Source organism: Epinephelus fuscoguttatus, linkage group LG15, assembly GCF_011397635.1.
Source record: "Epinephelus fuscoguttatus linkage group LG15, E.fuscoguttatus.final_Chr_v1".
Classification (NCBI taxonomy): Eukaryota; Metazoa; Chordata; class Actinopteri; order Perciformes; family Serranidae; genus Epinephelus; species Epinephelus fuscoguttatus.
Window position 1 is genome coordinate 27,442,327 of NC_064766.1, and position 26,279 is coordinate 27,468,605.

The 26,279-nt window shown below is 42.4% G+C and overlaps 1 protein-coding gene and 1 non-coding gene across 6 annotated transcripts in view; both read right to left on the reverse strand.

Annotated features, from left to right (window-relative positions):
- LOC125902565 (anoctamin-8-like) overlaps positions 1 to 25,792 on the reverse strand; it is a 29,978-nt gene extending 4,186 nt beyond the window's left edge. For all 5 annotated transcript variants that reach the window (XR_007451112.1, XR_007451110.1, XR_007451111.1 and 2 more), the window contains exons 1-17: positions 25,288 to 25,792; positions 19,623 to 19,733; positions 16,501 to 16,633; positions 13,860 to 13,998; positions 13,582 to 13,678; positions 13,308 to 13,424; positions 13,040 to 13,167; positions 10,975 to 11,136; positions 7,556 to 7,708; positions 7,118 to 7,244; positions 6,755 to 6,810; positions 6,578 to 6,652; positions 2,817 to 3,314; positions 2,168 to 2,308; positions 1,884 to 2,075; positions 1,636 to 1,767; positions 91 to 201 (exon numbers count right to left, since the gene is read on the reverse strand). Coding sequence is in view for 1 of the 5 variants with exons in the window: in XM_049599019.1 (XP_049454976.1) it covers positions 91 to 201; positions 1,636 to 1,767; positions 1,884 to 2,075; positions 2,168 to 2,308; positions 2,817 to 3,314; positions 6,578 to 6,652; positions 6,755 to 6,810; positions 7,118 to 7,244; positions 7,556 to 7,708; positions 10,975 to 11,136; positions 13,040 to 13,167; positions 13,308 to 13,424; positions 13,582 to 13,678; positions 13,860 to 13,998; positions 16,501 to 16,633; positions 19,623 to 19,733; positions 25,288 to 25,489 (2,574 nt within the window). In the remaining 4 variants the exon portion in view is untranslated. The remainder of the gene's footprint in view (positions 1 to 90; positions 202 to 1,635; positions 1,768 to 1,883; positions 2,076 to 2,167; positions 2,309 to 2,816; positions 3,315 to 6,577; positions 6,653 to 6,754; positions 6,811 to 7,117; positions 7,245 to 7,555; positions 7,709 to 10,974; positions 11,137 to 13,039; positions 13,168 to 13,307; positions 13,425 to 13,581; positions 13,679 to 13,859; positions 13,999 to 16,500; positions 16,634 to 19,622; positions 19,734 to 25,287) is intronic.
- Positions 10,399 to 10,471, reverse strand: trnak-cuu (transfer RNA lysine (anticodon CUU)). Its single transcript has one exon. It is a non-coding gene; the product is annotated as a tRNA-Lys (tRNA).
- Positions 25,793 to 26,279: the final 487 nt, after the last annotated feature.

Consider the following 26,279-nt stretch of genomic DNA (forward strand, 5'->3'; position numbering starts at 1 on the left):
ATATAGAGATATAATATAAACTGCACAGAGTGCAGCCAGCAGCAAGCCTTACGTTGGCCGAAGGTCTTTCAAGCTATGACACAACTATACCTTGAAAGCTTCCCTTCGTCGGTACTCTAGCTTGGCCATCTCTTCTGCAACCCAGCCAGGGATATCAGGGATGGCAACATGGATGATGTACTTTAGGAGGATTGCAAAGTGCTGTAAACCACCAAGACCACAAAGGGACAGGCTCAACACACGGTTAACATCAAGTCACAATCACATTCTGTTTCTTGTTCTGTTTTTTTTACAGACCAAACAACACAACTCACACACATACCAAAAAGTTATGTGAGGTTTTGTGTTCAATAATGAACCTCTGGATAAAAAAAAAATCAGATTCTGAAGGTTTTAAGAAGTCACAACAAAACAGAGCAGGCCATGCACATTTTATTTCTTTAGTAATATAATATAAATTGTCATTTCAGCCCCGTTTCCACCGAGCAGTATGGTTCAGTTCAGGGTGGTATCCAATGTAACCATTCTGTAACGTCCCCATGTTTGGTCCCCCCTCTGTTGGGGTACCTAGCACACAGATCTGGTACTAAAAGGTGGAGCTGTGAACACTGCAGTCTGTTGATTGGTCATTAGAGGACGGTCACTCTGCTCAGGGCTGAGTTGTGGCTGGTTTTGAGGCTCATGTAACTACTGTTCATACTGTGGAGGGTTTAATTAGTAAACTGTAACTATACAATGAAAGGATGTTTTGCTGCCTCTCACAGCAGCTGGAGTCTGAGAAAAATATCTTAACTCACTGGGCTGACTGATGGCAACTTTTAAGGTGGAACGTTAACTTGTCATGTTACTCACTGCATGAGCTGACGACCTGAATCCATTAGCACACCTTAAATATTCCACGTGAAAACTTTGACCATTACTTTAGTTTTTATATGACATCCACATTTAGTAATGAGTGGATCTTGAAGCGTTTATATGTATTAATTTCGGCCAGGTTATAGAAACCATATATATCTAATCCTCACTCGGAGAGAAAAAAAAAAAGCGTCATGGAGCTTCAGCAACACTAAACCCCTGAGCTTGCCTGAGAAGGACTAAATGCACAAACCCGCTATTTTTTTTTTTTTAAAGATTATTTTTTTGGGCTATTTTCCTTTAATGTATAGGACTGTGTGAAATGGGAAGACGGGGGGGGGGGGGGGGGCGACATGCAGCAAAGTGTTGCAAGCCGGAGTTGAGCTTGCGACCGCTGCAGTGAGGCATCACCTCTATGCATGGGGCGCTGGCACTATCCACTAAGCTACCAACGCCCCAAACCGGCTATTCTTAGATGTCTCATTGAGAGAGACTCTCACTGCAGCCTGTTTTATTTTGTTCTGAAAATGTTGGCACGCAGCCTCATTCTGCGGACGATAAACAAGGTGCAGATTTACAGCGAGTGCTGGACGGAGCAGTGAGTGACAACAACCCCGCCCACATTTATGGGTACTGTTTGTGGTGGAAAAGCTAGGGTACCATGTCTGAAGGGTGACTTTAGGTTCCAAACTGTTTGGTGGAAACGGGGCTTTAGTCCCTTTAAAACTCAACTCTTCATGGACAAACCTGCATTTATCACACACACAGCGCAGTGCGTACCTCCAGTAAGACGATGGAGATGATGGTCATCTCAGGACTCAACCAGGGGAACAGACGCTGTAGCTGCCCACACTGACCAATCAGATAACAGTTAACTATAATGGCTATCAAACCCATGGCCTCCATTGCAGTCTGACGTTGAGAGAAAGAGAGAGCAGAGATATTTACAGGCTGTCAGATTCCCTCACTGTGAACAAAGCAGCCTGGCGGGCTCTTCTGACATTTCCCCAAAACAAAACCACACTGACCTGCCACTGTCCGATGTTCTCCACCCTCTGTCCGAAGGGTCTCTGCAGGCCGGTGCAGAGCTTCAGGGCGTCGCTGCGGATCTCGATGATGTTGTTGATAAGAGCACACATGGCCGCCAGGGGAAACGCAGAGGAGAAGAGCACCACGTAGCCAAACTGGATGAACATTTCCTGGTAGTCCTGAAGCGTATCCTGTCACGGTGAAACATCATGAAATATAGATGATTTTGTGTGATGCAAGGTTGAAAAGTAAAATTAGACTCCCAGAAAATTAAGAGTCCCACCTCGTATGTCTGCATGCAGCTCTCAATCTCAGCCTGGGTCAAAGTGACAGTTTTGGGTTCCTCTGGTGGATCCATCCATGACTTCTTATGCTCTTTCTCCTCACTGACGTTCTTTCTTTTCTGACACAGAGACTCAGATTCCTTTGGAGAGGACACAGTGGAATACTCGTCAGTTTACAGTGCTTCCTTTACAAAGACACATAGTTCCATTTTGATCTGTCAGTGTACTACCTGGATGATTTTAGATCAATCACCACAGTCATGATCACTTAAAGACGACCTATTATGCTTTTCTGTATTTTCTGTTTTACTTAAAGTGCTATAGTTTCCTATCGTTCTGAACAATCTTTTTCCAACAGCTTTTTCAACGCTGGCCAGATTTCTTTAGATGGCCATCTGCTCCAGGCACGCTACTGCAAGTGTTTATATTATGTAGCCTACTCTGCTAAATGACGCTACATGCTAACATCAGGGAAACATGTAATCCTGGTGTATTGGAAAGAATTGAGCATAAAAACATATTTATGTTTCTTTAAAAAAAGTGGAAAGGTATCATTTCAAACAAAATCACTGGTTGAGATGGAGTGGGGTTTTTTAAGTAGACAAAGAAGCCATAATCATAAACTATTATAACAAATCGACCACATACTTGAGACAGCGATTCACAGTCGCTGTCCTCATCACAACTGTCAAAAATGCTTGATGGATCCATCCCTTCCTCCACCAGTGTAGGACTGTCCTCAAGGCAGCTGCGATCCACCGGCAGCGTTTCTGTCATGACATCCTGGTAGTCAACCTTCTCAGTGAAGCTGACTTTACGTTGCTTCAGATTGCTGTCGTTCATGTCCCACTCCTCTTCCGTCAGCCTGAATCCAGCTTTCAGATCCCCTCTTTTCTTCTGCTCTGGATTGCCGTTAGCAGTGTGAGTGACGGGGATCCCTTTGGGACCCAGGAAGGAGTAGCCTGTCATCGAGGCTTGGGCCTTTCCCAGAGCCAGGCGGCCGTACTTGAGTATGATGGTCTGGAGCAGCTCCCACAGCACTTTGGGGGTGAAGACGCCCAGCTTGTTTTGCTCGTAGAGATAAGGCTGGAGAACCTCTTTGATGTTCTGTAGGAACTGGCGGAAGATCAGTAGAGTGGCTAGCATCTGTGAAGAGCAGGACAACATCTGTTACTGTGCTGAATGTGAGAAGTGCAAAACAGGAAACACATGCACACATTCAAAAAGTGTTTAACAAGCACATCTGATGTAGATATTCAGTCTGACTGAAAGTACAAATGCAGGTCACTACCTGACATGATCCCCCGTTACCTACAGCATGTGACACACCACATGACATTTAAGGTGTACTGTGTAACTCTTCAAAGACGAAATATCATATTCTTCCTCTTACAAATGAAAAGTATAATTGATTAGTGATAAAATGCACCTATTCAAAACACTCAGGGGTTTTGCTGCTGAAGCCTTACATGGTCTGGTATAGTAGCTGATTTTAATTCCACTTTTCTGTAATCATCATTTGCTACACCCTCCCCCAGAACAGTGACTGTCCAATCATGTCAATCATGTCCACCATCCACCAAAGAGAACTGGATACACCTTTTGAGGCAGAGCCCTGTTCTTTCCAACAAAAGTTGGAGCTCAGTGACACATGAGGCCAAAAGAAATGGGAATAAGTCTTATGCTTCACTCAGTGGAACTGGCTCTGTTCCTTAGGACACAGTCAAGCTTTGATTTTTAAGATGCTATTGTGGGCTGCCTAACTAGCTAACCAACTGTAGTAGCTGAATAGCATTATGTACAGTGTAGTATTTTATTATTGTGTAGCTGAACCTGGATGCTATCCATGTTTAGGGTAATGTTAGGAGCTCTATACTGCTCTTTCTTGGACGACTCCTACGACATTACCTTAAATAGCATTACACAGCAGCATTTAAAAAGCCTTTTCTCTTAGAACATTAAAAGTAAAATAATGTTTGAAATTATGAGTACGCAACAAGTAGGTAAGCTTAGCAGCCAAACAGGGTAATAATGAAATTATCTCACATTTTTCCTTGTCATACTTGTAATGCTAGGACCAATTTGCTATACACTGCAATGAAAGATCGATGCTATCTATTTGTCCTCTACATCAGAGATTCTAAACTAGTGGTCTTGGCTAAAGTGTGTGGTGAGGAAATGTTATCCTAAATGCATTCAATTTGGATTCATAATGACAGGCAGTGATGCTGAGGCGCTGTCAAATGAGGCGCTAAATTCGTAGAAGCTCCAGAGACACTTAAACACTAAGCAGCTGGGATGTGTTGAGAAGCCAAAAGAATATTTACCAAGTAAAGAGGGACAGGCTGCAGACACAGCAGAAAGTCATCATTCACAGCTGACACTAGCATAACATTTTTATCATTTGTTTGGGAAGGTGGTCCTTGGAAATATTTTGATAATCAGAAGTGGGCCTTCAGTTCCAAACCCCTGGTCTACATGAATCACCAACTGGTGAGGATGCTGACTTTTGGCCTGTTGCAGCTTTAGCCTTAAGTGTGTACTTAAAGGCATAGTGCACCCAAAAATGAAAATTCAGCCATTATCTACTCACCCATATGCTGAGGGAGGCTCAGGTGAAGTTTTAGAGTCCCCACAGCACTTGAGGAGATCCAAGGGGAGAGGGGGTAGCAGCACAACTCCACCTAATGCAGGCTTACGGTGCCCCAGATTCAAACATCCAAAAACACATAAAACCACAAAATATCTCCATACTGCTCGTCCAAGTGTACCTCCTCTCTCCTGGGATCTCCGTAAGTGTTGTGAGGACTCTAAAACCTCACCTGAGCCTCCATCGGCATTTGGGTAAGTAGATAATGGCTGAATTTTTATTTTTGGGTGCACTATCCCTTTAAGAGCCTGTTTACAAGATTCTTGTTTTGAAATGAGTCAGCTGGAAAAATCAATAGTCCACCAGAGGCAGCATTTCCAGTCAACTAATATAGCTAACGTTAGCTTCATTCAAACCAAAATCGAGAAGACTGCTTCTATCTGCCTCTGTCTGAAATCAAGGACCAATTGTTTTGAAATGACCAAGAAACCATGTGACAGTGGAAAGCTTACCAGGCAGACATAAGCTCCTTTTACACTGCCTGTTCAAGGTGGGAATGTCACGCTATTATGCCACCAGAATGGGGGGGCAGAGATGAATCGCCTTTAAGCTGCCACAGGAGGTAGTAACAGCACTGAAAGTGTGTCTGTATAAACAGGACAGCCAGCAGAATGGGACCATGGGCAGGATGGGTGTGATGTTTTGATGACGTGATGTGTGCAACCCACCACAGGAGGTTTAAAAAAGTAGATGATAGCAGTTAGCAGCTAACTCAAAGAAGAACAGTGGCTGAAAATGTCCGCAGATTGGGAAAACAATGAGGTCTGGGAGCTCCTTACCCCTCTGAGCAGAGGAGATAAGCTGCCATATCCTCCTGAGACTCTGTGTCCTCGTATGAGGACATTACATTTTTTGTTTACTTGACCTTATACCTCATTCTACTTAACTCAGACCTCTTGTCCTCATTCTTAGACACTCTTTTGTGCCATGTGGTGGTAGTAAGACCACAATACACTAATCCATGTAAAAACAAGATGGCAGCCATCTCTGCCAAGTCAGTCTGCTGCCAATGCCATCACAAAAGTGGACAAGGTCCAAAACCTGATCAAATTTAGTGACTGAAACTTGTTTATTTATGATTAAAAATGTTTGTAGTTTGATATGCCAATACAAAATTTGACCAATTTTAGCAACAGTTACGAGCTAAGACGCTGTTTATTAGAAAGTACTGGGGAATATTCAACCTGTTAAAGGACATTTCAACTTTATTAATGTCTTGTTTGAGGACACTGTGACTTTATTATTGTTGACAATGTTTAGTTTTTTATACTAACAGGTCTTACTGATCCCAAATAATTAGGAGAAATTAAAAATGCATACCAAACAAAAGTTCAGGTCTCAGGAGGATATAACAGAGAGGATAAATAATTGGTGTTACCACATTAGCACCATTGTTATTGCTTATAAAGTGCTGCCGACAACACACGTGAGACTGACGCTGCTGTGTTAAACATCAAGCCTGTCACGCCTGTTTTTGTTCTGCCATACCGGTATACTAAGCAAAATCACACACCAGAGCGTAATGATACTGCTGTTGTTTGGTTCTGTGTAAAGGCATGGAGAAGGGACTTAATAGCGCCCCAATAGCACCATCTCTGTGTAAAAAGGGGCATAGTAGCTTTGGAGGGTAGGAGGCTTATCAAGCAGTCAGTTGCAACTTTTGTCCCCAGTCGCCACAGCTCAGCACAAGCTACATATTGTCATTTTGATGCCAATATTTCGTCTAATTGTTTGTGATTCTGCCAACTGTTGTTGTTACCTCCTTCAGTCGCTCCATGTCCTTGAGGTAGAATCCAATGTAGAAAAGGCTAAGGTACGAATTGATGAATTCAAACTGCAAAACAACCACAGCACATCAAACAGGAAGTCAAACAGATGCTCAGTCATGATGAATCGTCTCCAATCTGCCACAAACAGAGGAGGATGCGTGACTTACAAAAACCATCTTGATGATGAGATTATTCTCATAGGCACTCTGAAGTCTGTAGTTCTCTGGATGACGAAATAAAGGGAAGCATTTGTTAATGTGCAGCTGGATGACAGTGACCACATGACTGCTTTTCCTTTAACTGCCTCATAGAGAATGCAAAGGACAGGAATCTCATAGCTAAAAGCTCCCTACATTAGTATTCAGCCAGCATTAAAATATACTCATACATACTTAAAGAGTGCCTACCCAATAATTATTATCACAGGCAAAAATGTTCCATTTTAATCTGATGTCTTGTAATGTAATTCCTTTATTATATATCACAGAGATAATATTTTGTGCCTGGAGAGTTCATGTGGTGTCTCTTACCCATGTCATTAAGCCAGTAGGCGATCTTCTTATACACTTCATCGCATATGGTCACAGTAATGGCCAGAAGTATCTTAGGAATGAATCTTGTGATACCAGGTAGCTCCTGAATCTCCATCACCACTTCCTGCAAGGTGCATTAGAATCATGATAAATATTTAATAAGTCCTATTCATTCATATCCATTCCCAAAGCTATTTTTAAGAGACTATTAAATTAATATGAACTGGCAAGATGTATTTGGATGTGCTTTGTTTAACCTCTTGAGTTTTTCTGATAAACTGTAGTTCCACTCTTTCTGTCTTGGTGCTGATTAAATGTTTTTATTGATGTTTTTGGGTTTTAAGTCTTCACAATAATTACATTTATAGAATATCATCCCCATTTATCAGCTCCAGACTGTATCAGCTCCATTTCTGCTGTGTTATCTGTTCAAACCTGCAGTTCCAGGCAGAGGAGCATGGCGAGGAAGACAAAGCAGAGACAGAGAAGGCAGATGGGCAGGCTGACCAGCCATCTGAACAGAGCTCTCTTCCAAGGTGGGTAGTAGAACTCCTCACAACCCGTTATGGGACTGCAGCGCTTCACTCCCTGTGGGGACAGCAGAGGAAAAACCAGAAACCAGGGAGAGCATTAGGGATGTTTGGTTTTGTGCATGATTGTAATCATCTTCACTGGAAAATGGATCGGAAACGTTTCTGCAAAATGTGCTCCATAATCCATAATCACTGCTCGTTTGCCTGATTGCATTTCTGCTTTTGCTGTTGCGTCTCAGGTTACATGTCAGTTTTCAGAAAACATCTGACATTACAATTGAAACACCAATTTATATTTTCAGGTTGTCTGGTGTGTTTTACACAAGCGGCAAACTCCAGGGGCTGAAAAATGAAGCCGAAAAGCAAAAAACTGCAGTGCCTGTAATGGCCACTTGAGACTGGCTCCAAAAGCAAGTCAGTCCCCATAGACCTTAATGCTACAGCCTGCTGCAAACACGGTTTGGTCTCTAGAGCTAATTTCTCTGTTCACAACAATTTCCAGGGGTCAGTATGTATATAATATTAACTCTGTCTATTGTCTCAGATGCTTAAAATATAAAAGTAACACATACCAAAAACTAGCAATAGACTTGATTGTAGGAAACAAGTGTTGCACACTCTGGCTCCATATGTATTTCTTTTATTTAGATGACATTTCGGCCTTAGGGCCTTCTTCAAGATTAACAAGGTTGTTGATCTTGAAGAAGGCCCTAAGGCCGAAATGTCAACGACAAGCTTGTTGACCTTGAAGAAGACCCAAAGGCCAAAACGTCAACTAAATAAAAGAAATGCAGATGGAGGCAGAGTGTGCGACACTTGTTCTCAACAACTGAGTTTCAGAGGCTTCCATCAGGCCAGAGGTTTTGCCTCCCTAAATGTAGCACCAAGCATTACAGATCGTCCTTTGTCTCGTCTATCGCTTATCTTAACCAGCAGTGACCACTAATTGTCCATGATTTACCCCTGACAGTAGGTGATGCTGGATTCTGTGTATTCATATTGTACTGTCTGTTTTGTTGTACTCATGACTATGGTCTGTATCTCAAATTGCCTCACAAGGACATTTAAGTTTACCTTACCTTACCTTGCCTGTTTAAATGTTAATAAGGCTTGACGTTATTCATAATTAATGGCATGGCTGCTTTAAGTGACAGGTGGTCACTACCACGGTGTCAACACTGATCATGTCGAGTGAATGTCTTGTTACCCTAGATTCACAGAGTAAAGGTGTAAGCCAAATCTGTAGCTGTTGCTGTATCAGTGGGGTTTCAGGTCACGCAAATTAATAGGAACATTTTGGTCACCCTAAAAAGTATTGTTCAGCGTTTGTATTAAAACTCCCTCTAAGGACTTGGATGTTCAGTTTTTCTGATAAGTACATTTTTTCCAACAGTTCTGAGCCTGTTTTCTGCTAGCGAAAATTTGCATTAGCATTATCACAGTTAACCATAGGTGCATATGCACAGTGCTAACCAAACTAGCATCTAGTGTTGGGGTTATCGCCACCATCTCGTCCAACTATGGTCACTTCTCATGTTTCCCACAGCAATTGATTCTATGTGTGGCGGTAGCTGATGTCCACGGGGCAAACCTTTTTTTTTTTTCCTAGTGTGCATTCCTTTGTGATCACTCTGTGCCCCTTCTCTAAAGTCAGATGTCTTTGCAGGTCCATGAACACAGCGCAAGTGGAACCTTTTCTGACTGTTTAAAACCTTCCTTCGATCAGTTTGTGGTCAGATTGATCGGAGCAGCATTGGATCGATGGATTAGAGGAGCAGCTGCTGCGGAGGTAATTAAAGCAAAATTTATTGTGCAGCTGGTACACAGGTTTGAGGCTATGGGCCATGAGCAAGTAACAAAACGTGTAGTTCAGCGTGTGGCATAAACAATGACGTTGGAGGGAAGCCGCGGCTGGTCAGTCCTTTGGCGATTCTCTCGTAAGTCTGCCCCTACAGTGTCTGTCAGGTTTGCGTTTCCCTCTTGCCACTAGCTGCTCGCTAATTCCTGCTATCAGCTGTTTCCTGTTTATCCGCCGCCAGTGGGTCACACGTGCGGCGTCATCAACAGCCCCTCCTGTTGCGGAAGGCCGCCTTGGTCTGTTTAAACTAAAAAGATTCCACCAATATGACTACCCTACGAGGCGTAAAACTGGGCACCTCCGATCAACTCGCCAATCCGGCTCTGTGTGTCTAAACGCTCGCAGCTTGCCGGCAAAATGGCCCAACATTCGCGGAAAATCTGGCAGTGTCAAAGGGGCTAGTGTCATCTAAAGTAGCTTTGACAAAAAAAAAAAAGGCAGAACAAATCGTTGAATTTCGCTCTCACTGCGCGTGATGCTTTGCTATGCCATCTGTGCCCACAGTATGCTCTGCTGAGAGAGAGGAAGGGAGGCAGCTCCAAAACTAGAAAATCTATATGTGGCAGCACATGCTAATGTTGTGGTGGTGCACCACAAATAAATTAATGTGGACCAAACCAAAAATCCAAGATGGTGACAGCCAGAATGCCAAATTTGAGGCTTCCAAATAAGATTCTACAAACCAGTGGGTGACAACATGGCTACAATCATTTTTATAGTCTGGAGTATTACATCGATATAGCTGCTCTGTCTTTTCAGCTTTCTTTAGGAGCTGACATGCATTCAGGATGTGATTGTGGTGGACCACATACCACATCTTCTTTCCTATCAGTCATACTCTTACTTACCATGTTGCTCTGGCTAGAAGTCCCTCTCCAAAACACTATCGCCCAACGTGGGGCTCGAACCCACGACCCTGAGATTAAGAGTCTCATGCTCTACCGACTGAGCTAGCCGGGCATATTTCACCCCATTTCCACATGCCTTTTCAAACAGGTCACCCACATCCCCTCCCCCTGATTTTCTATTCACTCCATGCTACAGGAGGTGGTGGGGGGCGGGAGAGAGGCCGCCTGCTCCCCTCCTCTCTGAGAGCACGTGGAGCGTGAAGACACACTCCTCTTGTAAACATAACGATCACATTTCCTGGTATTGTGAGCTGCTCCAGCCACAGTAGAGTTGCGCAATTGCTTGCTGATAAACCACTCAGCCAGACTGACAAACACTGCAGGACAGTGGAGTTGGTATATTGAAATATGAGAATATATTCTATGTAATGTGACAGTTGATGCAGGACACCTGGTGAGAAATCTGCCGCTCTGTTGACAAGTGACTGTGAATGTTTGGGAGTAGATCTGAACAAATACAGCTGGTGGTGAACAAAACCTTTTGTACACCACAGCAAAACAGCAGCTGCTTTGTTCATTCACGCTCAATGCTCAAATTTCAGTAACAATCCTCACCCTGAACTGCGGCCTGGGCTCCTCCAAGGACTCTGCGGGGGTGTCCAGGGTGCCCCACCTGTAGGCCAGCTCCGCCTCTCGCCTCTTCCAGCGCTCCAGAAACAGCGTCGCCCACACAACATTGAAGAGGGCAAAAACCACACAGCAGATATCCTGGCTGGTCTGTGAGCGAGCATGAGAGAATCAAAAGATACTTATATAACCTTTGAGAGTACGATCGTGCCAGGCAGTTTTCAGTTGCCAAAGCCGGTACTGTTTTTCTGTGTAGGTACTACGTGCTGTGAATCTCTGTTCTTGTCTTCACAAAGCACACAAAGGAAATAATATAAAATGTACGAGCACAGACATCAAAACAGACAAAATCTCAGTGATTTTCAGTAATATTTCCTTTTTTTGATTGATTAGTTTCTGCAAATTCACCAAATCAACAAATCATCATCTTGACATAAGACGAGAGAACATCTGTGCTGGAATCTGGATTTTAGAGATTAAAAAGAAAACAAGGCAACAAAGCTAATTACATTTTCACTCAAGAGAACAGAGGAAAACTCCATGTAACTGTGTGTGTTCTCTGTTCTCTCAAGAGTCTGAAGATTCAGATAAATGCCAGTATAATCCTAAACAAACTGTGCGTTATAATACCTACACTATCATACTATATAGTATGCCAGAGAAATATTTAGTATGTCCCAATACACAGTATGTCAAATGCAGTATGCCAAAAATACCAGAATGTTCTACTACATCTGGTCTGAGCATGGTTTTCTGGCGTAATGTTATGAGAGTACATACATTTTAAGAGCAGCTGTAGTACATACTGAAAGTAAAAAGAAAAAGTATGCAATACGGAAAGCACTTGAAGTTTAGAACAAAGTCTGGAAGCTTCATTAATGAAGTGTTCACACACACAGAATCATCATTCAGTCACTCCTGTGCTTAAGAAAATATTTTTGGCTTTGAGCTTCTTTGTGTTTGAGCATACGCTGATTAAATTTTTTTTTTTTTTGTTACAGATTTTTTTTGTTTTAAAAAAAACTTTTTAGGTTTGTTTTATATCTTTGAGTATGGGGTGGGGATCACCATAGGATCCACTATATGATACTATCATGATACTTAAGTCACGGGACTGTATTATTGGGATTTTAAATGTGTTGCGATATGCTGAGTATTCCGATAAAATATATTGCCATTTATAACCTTTCTTCAACTGTAAATTATGTCACCAGAAAAAAACTTCAATGGTTTTAACTAATAAGATAAAGTTTTCAGTCTGTTCATTTTACCCCAGCCAGTTTTTGCAGCAGTAAAATGTATCGAGTGGACTGGAAAAGCAATTGATTATATTATTCTAATAGTCAGAGTCAGGTGTGCGGAATGGGAAGCAAACACTTTGACCGTGTTTTGGTCGAAAAGCATGAAGTACTGGCATGTAAAACTGAATGGTGAGCATGTGTATATTGTATTGTATATTTATTGGTTTGTCAGCTCAGAACACATGTTGGGAACAAGTTCACCCGTTTGCCCCTGCTTGCTTGTTTAAACATTTAGTTTTGTTGAAAGCCACTACACTATGCTTTATCAATTTTTTTCCTCTACCCCTAGTCTTAGGGCCTTTACTCTGAAGCCGTAATGAATAAAACTTGTAATACTCACCTAAGAATATTTTACATCAAAACTACTCATATTTGCAGCAATGTGAATTTGCAACAGAGGCAACACTTGTTCAATAAAAGGTTTGAGTGGAGTGTATGAGTAAAGTGTTACACATTTTATATGTCGAGGGCTTTTATTGTGAAAGGTAAGAACTGAAGGAGTGGATCCACTATGCGCTGCCTTTGTCAAGGTTAAAAGGAGTAATAAAGTTTGCTGTCTTGTCTTATTTCCGACTACAGAGCCTCCGTGTTGTTTGTCGATGCTGCTCCACGTCTTGTCCTTGGGTTCATTATCTTATAATTTTCTCTGTCCTTTGTCTTATTATGCAGGGCACTGAGACACAGTTATATTCAGCAATATTTCATGTGCTTAGAAAGATAACTAATCTTGTTATAGAAGACGTGTCAGGTACCTGGTCAGCCTCAGCGAGTATCCAGAGCAGAAAGCCGATGACAGCAGGGTACAGCATGGAGTTAGTGTAGAAACCCAGCCAGGCAAAATACATGCCGATCTTCACTCCAAAGTAGTCACAGATATCGTCTACACAGCAGATGACAATGCAAACAGCTCTTATTAGACTCTGAGAAGAAAATGATCATGTCTCAAACAGTTACATTAACAACACACTCATATTATTTTACAGCATTAATGAATGTGACTTGGTATAAACAGTCTCGCACCCAGGGGCTGCCTCTCACACACAGCCTGGACCCATGATGTCATCAGCTGGTTGAGGATCCTCTGCTCGTGGAGAGGAAACATTTGATGGATCACCCCTCGAGCTTCCAGCTCTGGAACTACAGAGAACAGATCATGAAACTTTCACATGGTATCTAAAGTGATATCTGGACATATAACGTTACATATGAAACCTCCTGCACAAAGCACTGAGGCTTTAAGATATACGAGTGAGAAAAAAAACAGCATTAAATAATCATAATGATGACAGCTTACTGATTGGCTGTCCCTCCAGGAAGTGAATGTTGTGGAGCACCTCCCCCTGTTTGGCTCGCAGATTGTCCAGCCAGTACTTGATGATGCCCTGACGCTCCTGAAAACATTACAGTCAGAGAGAGAAAGAAAAGATGACAGTAAAATGTAGATATTTATTTCCTGAAATATAACAGTATAAGACAGACAAAAAGAATCTTTAATAACCAAAGTAACATTATGTATCTCATTAAAACAGCTTTTACATACGGCTCACACCCTCCACAGTTTAGACCTCTAACCTGCGATGTAAAAAAGCAGAGCTCGCTCTCTATGTTCTCATAGATGTTGTCCTCCTCGCAGGAAAAGCGCCGCATCCCGCCGCCAAACTGCGGTTTGACGGCCTTGTGCATGCCCATCTGCTCGGCTCCCCGCAGTAAGCTGAGGGTGAGGAGAAAGGGGTAAAAGAGCAGCAGGATTAAACCTGATGGAGCACCGACACTGTGTAGCTGCTGGACTGCAGATGTTTGGAAGATTAAGTGCATTAAGTCGCACACAACAAACTGTGACACACGCACAACGGTAACGGGATGATAACTCATTCAGAATTTTCTGAAGCGTGCTTGAAGGACAGTTTGACATTTTGGGAGACCAAATGTTGATACGTCTCTCATGTGTGGGGCTGTGGATTGGCAGTATTTGGCGATACAATATGTATCATGGTAGAGGGGTTATGATTCAATATAAGGGATGCACTGAAAGTTTCTCGCCAAAGCCTACCTTTTACAAGGTTACATTTGAACACATCATGAATAGGGGTGTAAATCACAAGTGTCATCACCCTACAATAATACATTGATTCTTTTTGACAATATGATTTTCCTGATATCATGAAGTCTGCCACGATACAATGATTTCAGTAAATATCCTCATTGTTTTTTTGTTTTTGGCTGTTCGCTATTATCTACCTGGCATTAAGCTGCTTGTCCTGTTTTAATGTTTTGGAAGACGGTACACTTTTACAGAGATGGTAACACAAGCGCGACATGGGAATTTCAAAATGAAGGTGTATCTTTAAGATGGTGATATGTTTCGATGTTTTCACCTTGCATCGATGATATTGGATCATTGATCATTGAATCATTATCATATCGATCCAGATCCATGTATCGTTACACCGCTAATCATAAAAAAGTTAAAATCTACCTTCGCCAAATACTTATTTTAACTTAACAGAGCTTGAACTCATCAACTCAGTGCATTCTCCATTAGCTGTTAGCTCCACTGGCTGCTAACAGCTCACGCTAACTAGCTCTCCTCCTGCTGATTTTAACAAGGATTTGTTGTTCACAATGAATGTAGCATTATCAGGGAAGTTTAAATTTATTTACTTTATTAATCTCCCTGAGGGGAAATTAAATGTTTTCACTCTTGCTTGTCAATTACACACAGGTCCAAAAGACACACACATGCACAAACAGGACCTATACATGCACAAAGTGGAGAGATGTCAGAGTGAGGGGGTGAGGCGCCCTGAGCAGTTGGGGGGTTTGGTGCCTTGCTCAAGGGCACCTCGGCAGTGCCCAGGAGGTGAACTGGCACCTATAGGGTGTGTCCTCTGATGCGCTGATGGTGAGTTTACTGCTTCTGTTCAGGAGAATCTCTGTTCATCCTAAACATGTCTTCTATTGTCCCCAGGCGATGGGATGCCGTTAGTCTCAAGCCCTGCTTTTTAGCCTGCGCAAAATTAGCATGACACAATAGAATAACATCGGCCATGTCATCTTATTTGCCAATAGGCTGATGACAGTAAACAAGGCAAATATCAGCCAATACCGATGTTTAGGCAATAAATCGGTCCATCTCTAATCAATATTTTGCAATATATTGCGGTTCTGTAAGCAAGGCGATATGATGCGATTTTTTAAAAATAAAACACACCACCATCTGCATAAAATGTGAGTTTAAAAAGTTTACATTTTTATGCAGTTAAAGCAGAGCACTCCTTGTACCCTCCCTACCAAACACTAGCAATGTCTTGTTACATTGGGTTTAAACCCAACACAAGATAAACCACTGCCATGAAACTATTCATTCAAAATCCATACAGTGTTTTTGAGAATCTATCACAATATCATAAGACATAAAATCGCGATACTCAAGCATATCAGTATTTTCTTACACCCCTTCTCATGTCTGCGCATTAAATACAAAGTCAGAGCTGGTAGCTGATTAGCTTAGCTTAGCATAAAGACTGGAAACAGACCGAAGGTAAAAAATGTCTCTACCAGCACCTCTAAAGCTCACTGATTAACACATTAAAACTAATTTGTCTAATCCGTGCAAAAACACAAATGTAACATGCTGAAACTGCTGAATTTTGAATGTTTCCACTCTATGCTACGCTATGCTGCCCAACCCTGGTTGTAGATTCATGCTGAGTGTACAGACATGAGAGTGGTATCAATTTCTTCATTGAACTCTCTGCATGAAAGTGAATAAGCTCATCTTCTAATATGCTGAACTGTTCTTTAATTTGCCAGACTTTTTAACAGTCTTAAAAAACATCCATAACCATATCCATGTATTGCCTTTTGCCAAACGCATGCAATATACACACAAATACACACATGCTTATGTTTGTTTTGGACATTTACAGCTGTAAAATTGGGTTTAACTTGACTTCAATCAAGCAGTTTTGCTGCACCTCGATGCAGTTTAATACTGACGTGAAATGTTTCCACTGATCAAGGAATAATATTCAAATCACCATGACTAACCGTTACTCTGACCTCAGACCTAAAATAAAGTACCAGCATTGATCAGTCACTCAGATAAGTAAGGACTAGCTAAGTGTCTTCACTTAAATAAGTCCAAACAAAGACAGAAACACAAGTGCCCACACATGCATGCACAGTCAGAGAGTGAGTTTGGGAGTCTTACTTCTCAAATGTTGTCGTGATGAAGAAGGCGTGTGCCTGGGTGTGTTTGTGCTGCCGAACCTGAATGCTGACTTGTGGGATTCCGACACGAATCTGATTCAGGAGCCACAGCAGAGTGTGATCATCGATTGTATCTGGAGGGAGAAAAAACTGTTTATTTTACGTTCCACGGTAAATATGAGCATCAAATACATACTTTAAAACAACAGTTTATTTGTCAACATTCTCTTAAATTGCTTTGTTTGTAGGGATGCACCGAATGTTTGATGCTTCGTTCATAACATGAAATTCAAATTCTAAATCAACATTCTAATACTGCACAGTTTTTTGCATGTCTATTCATTCTGTTTAAACTTGGTATTTCTGCATAGTTGCAGATGAAGTTTAGACTACACTAATATTGTTTGTATAATACTATTTGTAGAATTAGATTTGAGTGTTGGCTGTGTAGGATAGGATCGTTTCCAACTCATGTGATCCAAGCGTTTCCAATATCTGAGAGAGTTGTAAAGCTCAAGATAATCATTTCCAGAACTCACAACATGATTTTGTCTGACAGAATACTCTGCTTAAAACCATATTTGTTGGCGTTTGGCCTTTAAAAAACAATATTTTCACTGCGATCACAAATCTCCTGCTAGCCGCATACAAAAGAAGGCATGCACCTGTATTAATGGGGCGGTCTAACAGCAATATAAATTACATTTATCCATTGAAGAAAGTTGATTTAATTAACAAAAACTAATTTCATCCAATCAATCACTTTATTCAAATTGAGAATTTTGTTTAAGGATTTTTTAGGGGGTTTGACGACATAAAATATGACGACAGACATTCTGAGCTTCATTCGAAAACAATCGATCAGCAATCAATAGAAGCACTGAACACAAAAGAAATGACATTTGGTTCAGCCCTACATGTTTGCCAAAGGCAGGAAATGATGAGTTTGTTGCTGCGTATAGAGGCTGAACCTAAGCCATCCCTCATGGCCCTGACAGAAAGGCCCAGAAGCAGTGGGGTGCTGGTGATAAGAAAAGGTCACTGCCATTAAATCCCTGTCTACATATATCACAAACATTTTTTCTATAGGTTGAGAAGGCGAGTGACAACCCAGACTGATTCCAGCAGATTCAGCCAACTGCACGCAGCATATCTATCTATCTATCTATCTGTTATCCCTTTGTTTCCATAGACTGATGATGCTTTGGACTGGTCACAATAAAAGGCCACTCTAAAGAGTGCTTTCACACCTGCCCTGTTTGGTTCGGTTCAATCAAACTCAAGTTTGTTTGTCTCCTAAGTGCGGTTCATTTGGGCAGGTGTGAACACAGCAATCACACTCAGGTGTGCACCAAAACAACCGGACTGAGACCTTCTTGAAGAGGTGGTCTTAGTCCGGTTACAAATGAACTCTGGTGCGGTTCGTTTATGGTGAGAATGTGTTCCGACCTGGATCTGAACCAACTGCAGTCACATGACACATTGTTTGGGTTAAACATGAGCATATTACAGTCCTGGAGGATTATTAATGTGCACCTCCTCCTGTACCGCCTTAATATGCACATTCAGCACATCCAATGCATCAAAACACTGTTTTCTAGTTGGAGCCGCGCCTCATTTTCAAACTGTATGGTTTGACTAAAATGAACAATGACAGCAATATAGTCCACGATGAGCAGCGCTAAAATCAACCTGCGTAGTTGTCCCTCCATTGTGACATTAGAAAGTGTCACATTTAGCTTGCAAGTGTACTCTTCTTCAACGTTTGGTTTACTTCCTGGATTTTTCCCACATGGAAATTCTGACCAATCAAGAGCAGCTTTCTCGTGCAAGGCATTTGATCTGGTCCACTTGTAAATACGGTTGAAGGAAAACAAACCAGCTCTAGGAAATGATACAACTTTGTGACAAAATTAGTCCCCGATTCGGACATAAGCAAGACAACTCTAGGTCTGACAGCACCCTAAAATATCAAGTTTTATCACACAGTATGATGCCACAGATGTTTTGAGGGAGCGTGCCAGTGGCATGCCGACTGCGGGACTGTCCACATGAGCTGTTGCCATGAACTAAATGTTCATTTTCCTCCCATAAACCAACTCCAATGTTGATTCCGAGAATTTTGCAGTACATCCAACCATCCTCGTAACCGCAGACTATGTGTAACCACTGAAGCTAAGACCCTCCACATCCAGCCTTGCGGCATCTGTGTCACTGCTTTGTGCGATAAAAGGAACATTCTAGAGCTGCCTTTTAGAGGCCATTTACACGTACACGGTGATTTTGATAAACGGAGACATCTTCCTTCGTTTACATGCAAACGGAGATTTCTCCTCTGAAAACGAATCTTTCTAAAAACTCCAACCAGAGTGGAGATTTTGGAAAACTCCGGTTGCGCGTTTGCATGTAAACTGAGGTAAACGGAGATAAACGGAGTTATAGGCAGCCCACGTCACAGTATGCGCCGGAACTTGCGCCTGTGTAAAAAGTGCGACCTATGTTGCTATGGTGACAATGGATACATGGAAGGCTTGAGCTTCTCGTTACACTGCCACCTACAGGCTTGGCATGCTCTTGTGTATATATACACGGGTAAGTGTAAACGAAGATCTTTTTGAAAACGGAGACGGTGAAACGTCCATTTATGAAAATAGCCGGCAACATGTAAACGGCCTCTTATTGTGACCAGACTAAGACACACCTGTGGAGGAAATGATGTTGTTTAATCAGCACCTTGATATGCCACACCTGACAGGTGGATGGATTACGTTGGCAAAGTGCTCACTAGCACGGGTTTTGTGAACAAATGTGTGCAGCTTGTGTGCATAGAAAACTATCAGACCTTTTGTTTCAACTCATGAAAAATGGGAGCAAAAACAAAAGAGTTGCATTTATATTTTGTTCAGTGTCGTTTGATGAAATGCGTCCAAGTCACACGCTGATGCCAAGAACCGCAGTTTAAAAGACACTGCAGATCTGTAGATACAGGTACAGTAAATGGATGAGATCTAATTGTCCCCAGGGATCCTTTTAAGTCCCAGTCATGCGTCTGAGTGCCAAAGACACTTAATGAGGAGGCACCGTTCTCTCTACAGCGAGGGATTCATCACAGGACGAACGTACCTGGGAATGTCATCAGGATATCACAGTTTTCAGTGGGCACCATCTTCAGCCAGGACTTACGAGACATAATGTAGTGTCTGGCCTGCAAGAGGCGCTTCCCGAACAATTTATCTAGAAGAAAAAAGACGGGCAGCAGGAGTTAATAAAGTTTAAAATGATTACAGAGAATAAATGACAAAGAGGGTCAGACTGAGTGCGTGTGAGAGAAAAAGGGGGACAGACAGATGGTGATATTTTTTCATCAGGGTGATCAAGGACACAGATGACAGGTTAGTCATTAGCATCGCTCTGCCATTCATCACTGATGTATTTTCCTCGCCATATTTTCCGTCCTTTCCTATTTTTTGCTCTGTCATGGAGACGATGGGGGATAAGAAAAAAGGACCAAAATGTTCAAAATATTTGTTCTGCCAGCGTGAAGGTTGACTGCGCTGCATATGCTGTAAACAAACAGATCTGTAAATCGGGTGAAGTGTAAATATTAACAAGCTAGTTTTTCAAGTCAGCCTCTAAAACCATTAAACGTAGACAAAGCAGCAGGCCTTCGCAGCAGTGCTACCCCACACTACAGCTCTGCAGTCATCACTTCTGCAGCTTCCTTTTTCACACGTTGGTTCTCGCTCTTAAAAGTCGCACTCTCCGTCACACACAGCCACAATAGACCTCGGCAGTGAGTGACTGATAGCTTTATTGTTTGCCAAATCGCCCTGTGACACTCTTTCAGTACGTGTCTGTGATCAGGACGTCACGTTCTGTGGCGTAACTGCATTATCACATCACCTACTTTCAACATGCCTTATCCCTCCTATAGAGAGCTGCTTCTGTCACATCTCTCTTCCTGTACTGTGTTTGACACCTACACGCCAACTCAGTATTAAACACTTAATGTACTGTCAGGGAACAATTCAGCAGGATCGTGTTACCGTGTTATTGTGCAGCAGAGTTTATGTGGAGATGCTTTTAGAAATATAATGAGATGTATAAATCACTGAGCAATTCTGCTGATTAAACTGTGTTTGACTGCTTGTGTGTGTGTGTGTGTGTGTGTGTGTGTGTGTGTGTGTGTGTGCCAAAGTGTGTGTGTCACATAATGGTGTAATAGAAGCCAAGTCACCAACACTGACAGCTTTTTTTTCTTTGTCTTGCACTTGCTGTATGTTTCGAACACTTCAAAGTGATTGTCTCTTTGACATCAATGCTCATTAAGGCCACAAGATGTGTAGATATATCTGACATGCAGGCAGCAGCACATCATTCCCATTTATGATGAGATGATTTAATATGACTCTGCAGCAGAGCTAGTTCAGACCAAAGAACTTGGATATGCTGAATACTAGATGTCTTTTTTATTCTTCCTCGTTGCCCTAGGTCGCAATCTATGAAGCCTCCTATTAGGCTAGGCAATAAATCAATTGTTATTGCTTTTAATTGCGTCATGGATTTTTCAGAAAATATCATTAATAATTAATCATGCTTCGGAATTTATGATACAAAGCTGTTTCTAAGTCAGACCCAGTCCAACACTGAGAACATCAGCTGTGAGGCTTGACATATAATTTGCCATAAACAAACATACAAACATTTCAGTCCTACTTGGATCAAACATCTTTATTCAACTTTTGTGGCAGCAGTGTGCAGGTCTTACTTATTCTTTGCTCATGATATTTATAATATGCATGTAACGGTAAAAGCACCAAGCCGCAACCTCCAGGGCTTGTAAATTAAGCTAGTATGGAAGTGCCAAAAACTGCAGTTCCTCGAATGGCCACTTGAGGCTGACTCCAAAAGCCAGTCAATCCCCACAGACCCTCATATTAAAATACCCAAATATACAGCAGAAATAAACATGTTTACAGCTTGGTACAATAAACAGTTTTGGTCTTACAACGAATTCCCCCTTCATGACAACTGTACAGAAGCTTAAAGCTATAGCTGGTAATGTTGGAGAGCTAGCAAGATTTGAAAGTGGCACCTCCTCTAAGCTCCACCCCCTCCTCCCCCTCTCCTCAGTGCTCTGTCCAAAGCCACGCCCCCACAAACTTGAATGCACATCCTGCAGTACACCGACAGAGAAGCTAATGTTAGCATTGGGCTAATACAAGCTACAAAAGTAGCTAAGTTGGCTAACGTTACATATTTCATGAAAATAACAAATCCCCCAAAGCAAAACAAATAATTACCTGTCTAACAGAAAGACAGCAACCTCTGCATCACTTTTCACGCCCTTCAGCTCCCTCAGTTGTCTCCACCGTTCAAAAGCTGCGATGTTGGTTGACTCTGGTTTGTCCTCTTTGTTTTTACAGGCCTGCAGCTGCCACAGAGGTCGGATTTTTTTCTTTCCTTTTTCTGAAAACATTATGTATTGACTACTCTCAGGATGGAAGGACCATTTCACCCAGTATAACAAAAAGTGTTTCTGAACAGGATTACCAACTATAGCTTTAAGTTTTTATATAACTCACCTGTTCAGATTTAATTAAAGCTTAAGTTACACAAAGTTAAGAATGGGGCCACTTTGAATGACAGGCCGTCTACGGCAGTGATTCCCAACTGGTCCACACAGTCCAACGTATTGAGCATCATACTTGCGTTTGGCCATGTCGTTGAGCTAGTTTGCTGTCTCTGTCATGTAGCTGTCTGTTAATCACTCACTCTACAGCAAGGAACAGCTCTTCAAAGTAAAAGCTCTGTGCCGGAAATTTACTGTGCTTGAAAATAAAGTGTGTTTTTTACAAACTTGACACGTTCGTGAGTCACTTGTGGTCCATTCAGAATGGACCCGAGACCCACTTTTGGACCAAGACCCACCAGTTGGGAATCACTGGTCACACGGGGTGTCATTTCAGTCTATAGCCCCTTTAACACTGCCTGTTCGGGGCAGGAATATCATGCCGTTTTGCTGCCTTACCATTATGTATAAAAGGTATGATCGTGGAATAGAGGCTACAGACTTGTCCTACCTCTGAGTCTGGAATGGAGGTAGTAACAGTGCTGAAAAAATGTCTGTGTAACAGGGACAGCCAGGATGGCACTGCTGTGACGTTTTGATGATGTGTTAAACGTACAGCCCGCCACGGGAGATTTAAAAACTAGTTGATATCAGCTAGCAGCTAACTCAAAGAAGAAGAACAGCCGAGAGTGTCCGCACTTTAGGAAGACAATGAGGTCTGAGAGCTCCTTACCCTCCGAACAGAGGACGAGATCAGCTGCCATCTAACAGGGACGGTAATGTTGCTGCCATGCCATGTCATTGTTATTGTTTATAGAGCGCTGCTGATGCATATGTTATATGTCACACTAGAGGCCAATGCTGCAATGCTGGCATACTGTAGCGCCCTATAGCACTATCTCTGTGTAAAAAGGGCTTATGAGTCAAATCCACCCCTCGCTCCTCCACAGCTCCAGCCAAGTGTCCAAACATGGCCACCTCTGGCTCCAAAAAAATAAAAATAAAAAAAAATGGTGACTGCCGAAATGCCATACTCAAGCTTCAAAATGGGAGTCCACAAACCAACACGTGACATCACAGAGGCTACATCCATTATTTTATTTTTTCACTCGGTTTCATTTATTGAATTACCAACATTATGAATGTCTTGCCAGTCCGGCTCATATCACATTTTTCAATAATGTCTGAGTGTCTAAATTTACTGAACAATCAATCTACCCAGAAGTTCAACCAACCAATCAACAAAAAGCCCACAGTCTTTAACCAGTCACACTGTAATAACAAAAATGTTTATGTCGCAGTGAGCCAACAAGAAAACAGAAAATCAGTGCACTAATTTATACGAAAGACTATGTCAAGGTAAATCTGATATTTTAATCTTGATACACGGTCATCTCATCCAACATAGTGCATTCCACTTCATGTCACAGCTGGCAGACTGAGTTCATCACACAACACCAACAAGTGTTTTTAAAAACATCCTGTTTTCTTTCGCACTTTAAATATCTATTCTAGAATAATCATTTATCTGCATGATGATCACTCGCTCAAGTAAACCACAGGCACAAAGCATATAATCGCACTAATGTTGTTGAGGCAGATGCAAGAGACCTAGATGGATTACTGAATGGGCCCACTGGCCTTCACCTGCAAAATGTCACTCAAATTAACACATACCAACCAGGGAGAGACTTAAACTGACTACAGAAGATGCAAAGGAACTGCAAAGAGGCACAGAATAACTACAATAACAGGCAAAGCAACCACAAAATGACCAGAAAGAGACCCAAGATTACCTCAAAGAGTCATAAAATGACTAGTAAGAGACAAAAATGACCAGAAAGAGACACAAAATTACCTCATAGAGACACAAAATTACCAACAGGCGACACAAAATGACCCAAAAAACATACAAAATCACTTGAAAGAGTCATAAAATGACCAGTAAGACACAAAAATGACCAGAAAGAGACACAAAATTACCTCAAAGACACACAAAATTACCTAAAGGTGACACAAAATGACCATAAATGATACAAAATTACCTCAGAGACACAAAATGACCAAAAAAAGATACGAAATTAGCTAAAAGAGAAACAAAGTGCCCAGAAGGAAATGCAAAATTACCTCAGAGAGACAAAATATGACCATAAAGAAATGCAAAACCCCAAGAAGATGCATTGTGACTACAAAGAGACACAAAACAACAACAAATAAAACTCAAAAAAATTGAAAAAAAAGAGGAAAAACCATCACACTCTGTGTAGTAGAGATGGTGCGGCCTTTTGTCTACCTGTGCCCAGGGGCCCAGTGTCTTATGATCCACCCATGATAAGAGAGGGCATGAAAGTGTCATTACGAGCATATTATATTTTGTACGCCTACATCACCTGTCCTGATTCACAAAAGTTTGGTTGAGATGTTGCCCAGGGTGTTAACATTGGTTGGCTTGAAGTCAAGATGCAAATGAAAGCGACCACTGCAGTGACATTGCTCAGGTTGAGACTGTAAAGGTTATAAGATCACACCCAGATGACCAGACCCTGCCTGAGTCTGTCCTCTTTGTCAGAAATGCTGGATGAGCATAAACTCAACATTTCAGGAGGGGGGCGGGCAGACATGGACAGGGGCCCTGGAACATAACGTGTAATCTCAGAGCCCCCAGAAGTAACATTAATTTTCAGTGCTGCTTCATAATCCTCTTAATGCATTTCCAAAAATAACCAGTCATCTGCTTACTCACCTCTGAGATACTCCTCCTGTCCAGTCCTCAACACCTGAGACAAACCGGACACTGACATCTGAGCCTGCAACACAATCTTTACTCTCTTCAAAGTGTAGCACAGGCCGCCGGGACATGCACCTCCGCTGGCTGCATGTGACTCCTGCATGCACCTGTGGACCACTACAGCCTGACTCTTCCCGGGCCTGCCTCAATCGGAATGCGCACTATGTAGCGGGAAAACGAAAAGACGCACCGACATCAAAACCCAATCACAAACGATTGACCCCTTCTGTGACTCATTCAGTGGAGAGAAGTCTATCAAGCGTCAGTGACTGCACCATATTGTCCATGCACAGCAGCTTAATCTCTTTATCCCCATCTCTCTTTTTTCTTTTTTTTGCAAATGAACACAAATACACATCTTCCTCACATCCCCGCTGCGCGCTCCCGGGACACAGTCAGTATTCTCACCGTTTTTCTGTGACACTCACCGAGCACTCCGGATGGTGATAAGGACGTCTTCTGCTGCTGCTGCTGCTGCTGCTGGTTGTTGGTCCTGTCCTGCTGCTCGCTTGGCACCGTCCTCTCCATCCTCTCCCCTGCCCCGTCGCTGTCGTCGACGTCTGCGGTGCTGCTGCTGCTACCGTTTACAGTAGCGTCGGTATCAGCTGCTCCGGTGCCCGCCGCTTGCATGGTGGTGGTGCACGAATACTCCAGGTGGTGATGGAGGAGCTGCAAAACCGCACTGCACGGAGGACTCTGCTTTTATTGCATGGCCGTCGCATGTAAAGGGAAACCCTAGTGTATCTGATAGAGTAGGAGGAGGAGGAGGAACATGATCATGGAATAGGCTGTACACGCGCGCACCAGTCGTGACTGGGTGGTGACGACACAGTTGAGGGGAACACCGCGCAGGCTACAGGTCTATAAACACTGACATATGTGTTGGAGCTGCACATGCAGAGCTGCAGGTGATTCAGGCGCCCATGCCCACGATTATATTGATCTGGACAAATCTGACGCTGCAGGTCTATATGACAGGGGCGTAAAAATATGCACAGGGCAGGAAGTACTGGGGGCCTGCGGGGTGGGGGAGGCTGTAGAGAGAGTAGGCCCTCACCCAGTGTGTTGGGAAGAAAATGGGACCTTGGGAGTGATTCTGAGGAACTCATGTTAAAGGAGCAGTGTGTAAGATTTAGGGAGCTTTAGTGCCATCTAGTGGTGAAGATGGGCAGCCTGTCCATCCAGCAAACCCTGGACTTCCAACTTGAGAGCCCGGTGTTCGCTTCTCGTGTCAATGTTGAGCCAAACCATGATTTTTTTTTCTAAACCGAACCACATGCTTTTGTTGCACAAGGAAATGACTATAAATATGAGGTGTTTTACCAACGTTGTAAGTGCATTTTGAAAAAGACTGCATGCATCTAACGGACAGAAACTGTACATTTCCTGTGACAATGTAAGTGTATCTTAAAAAGACACA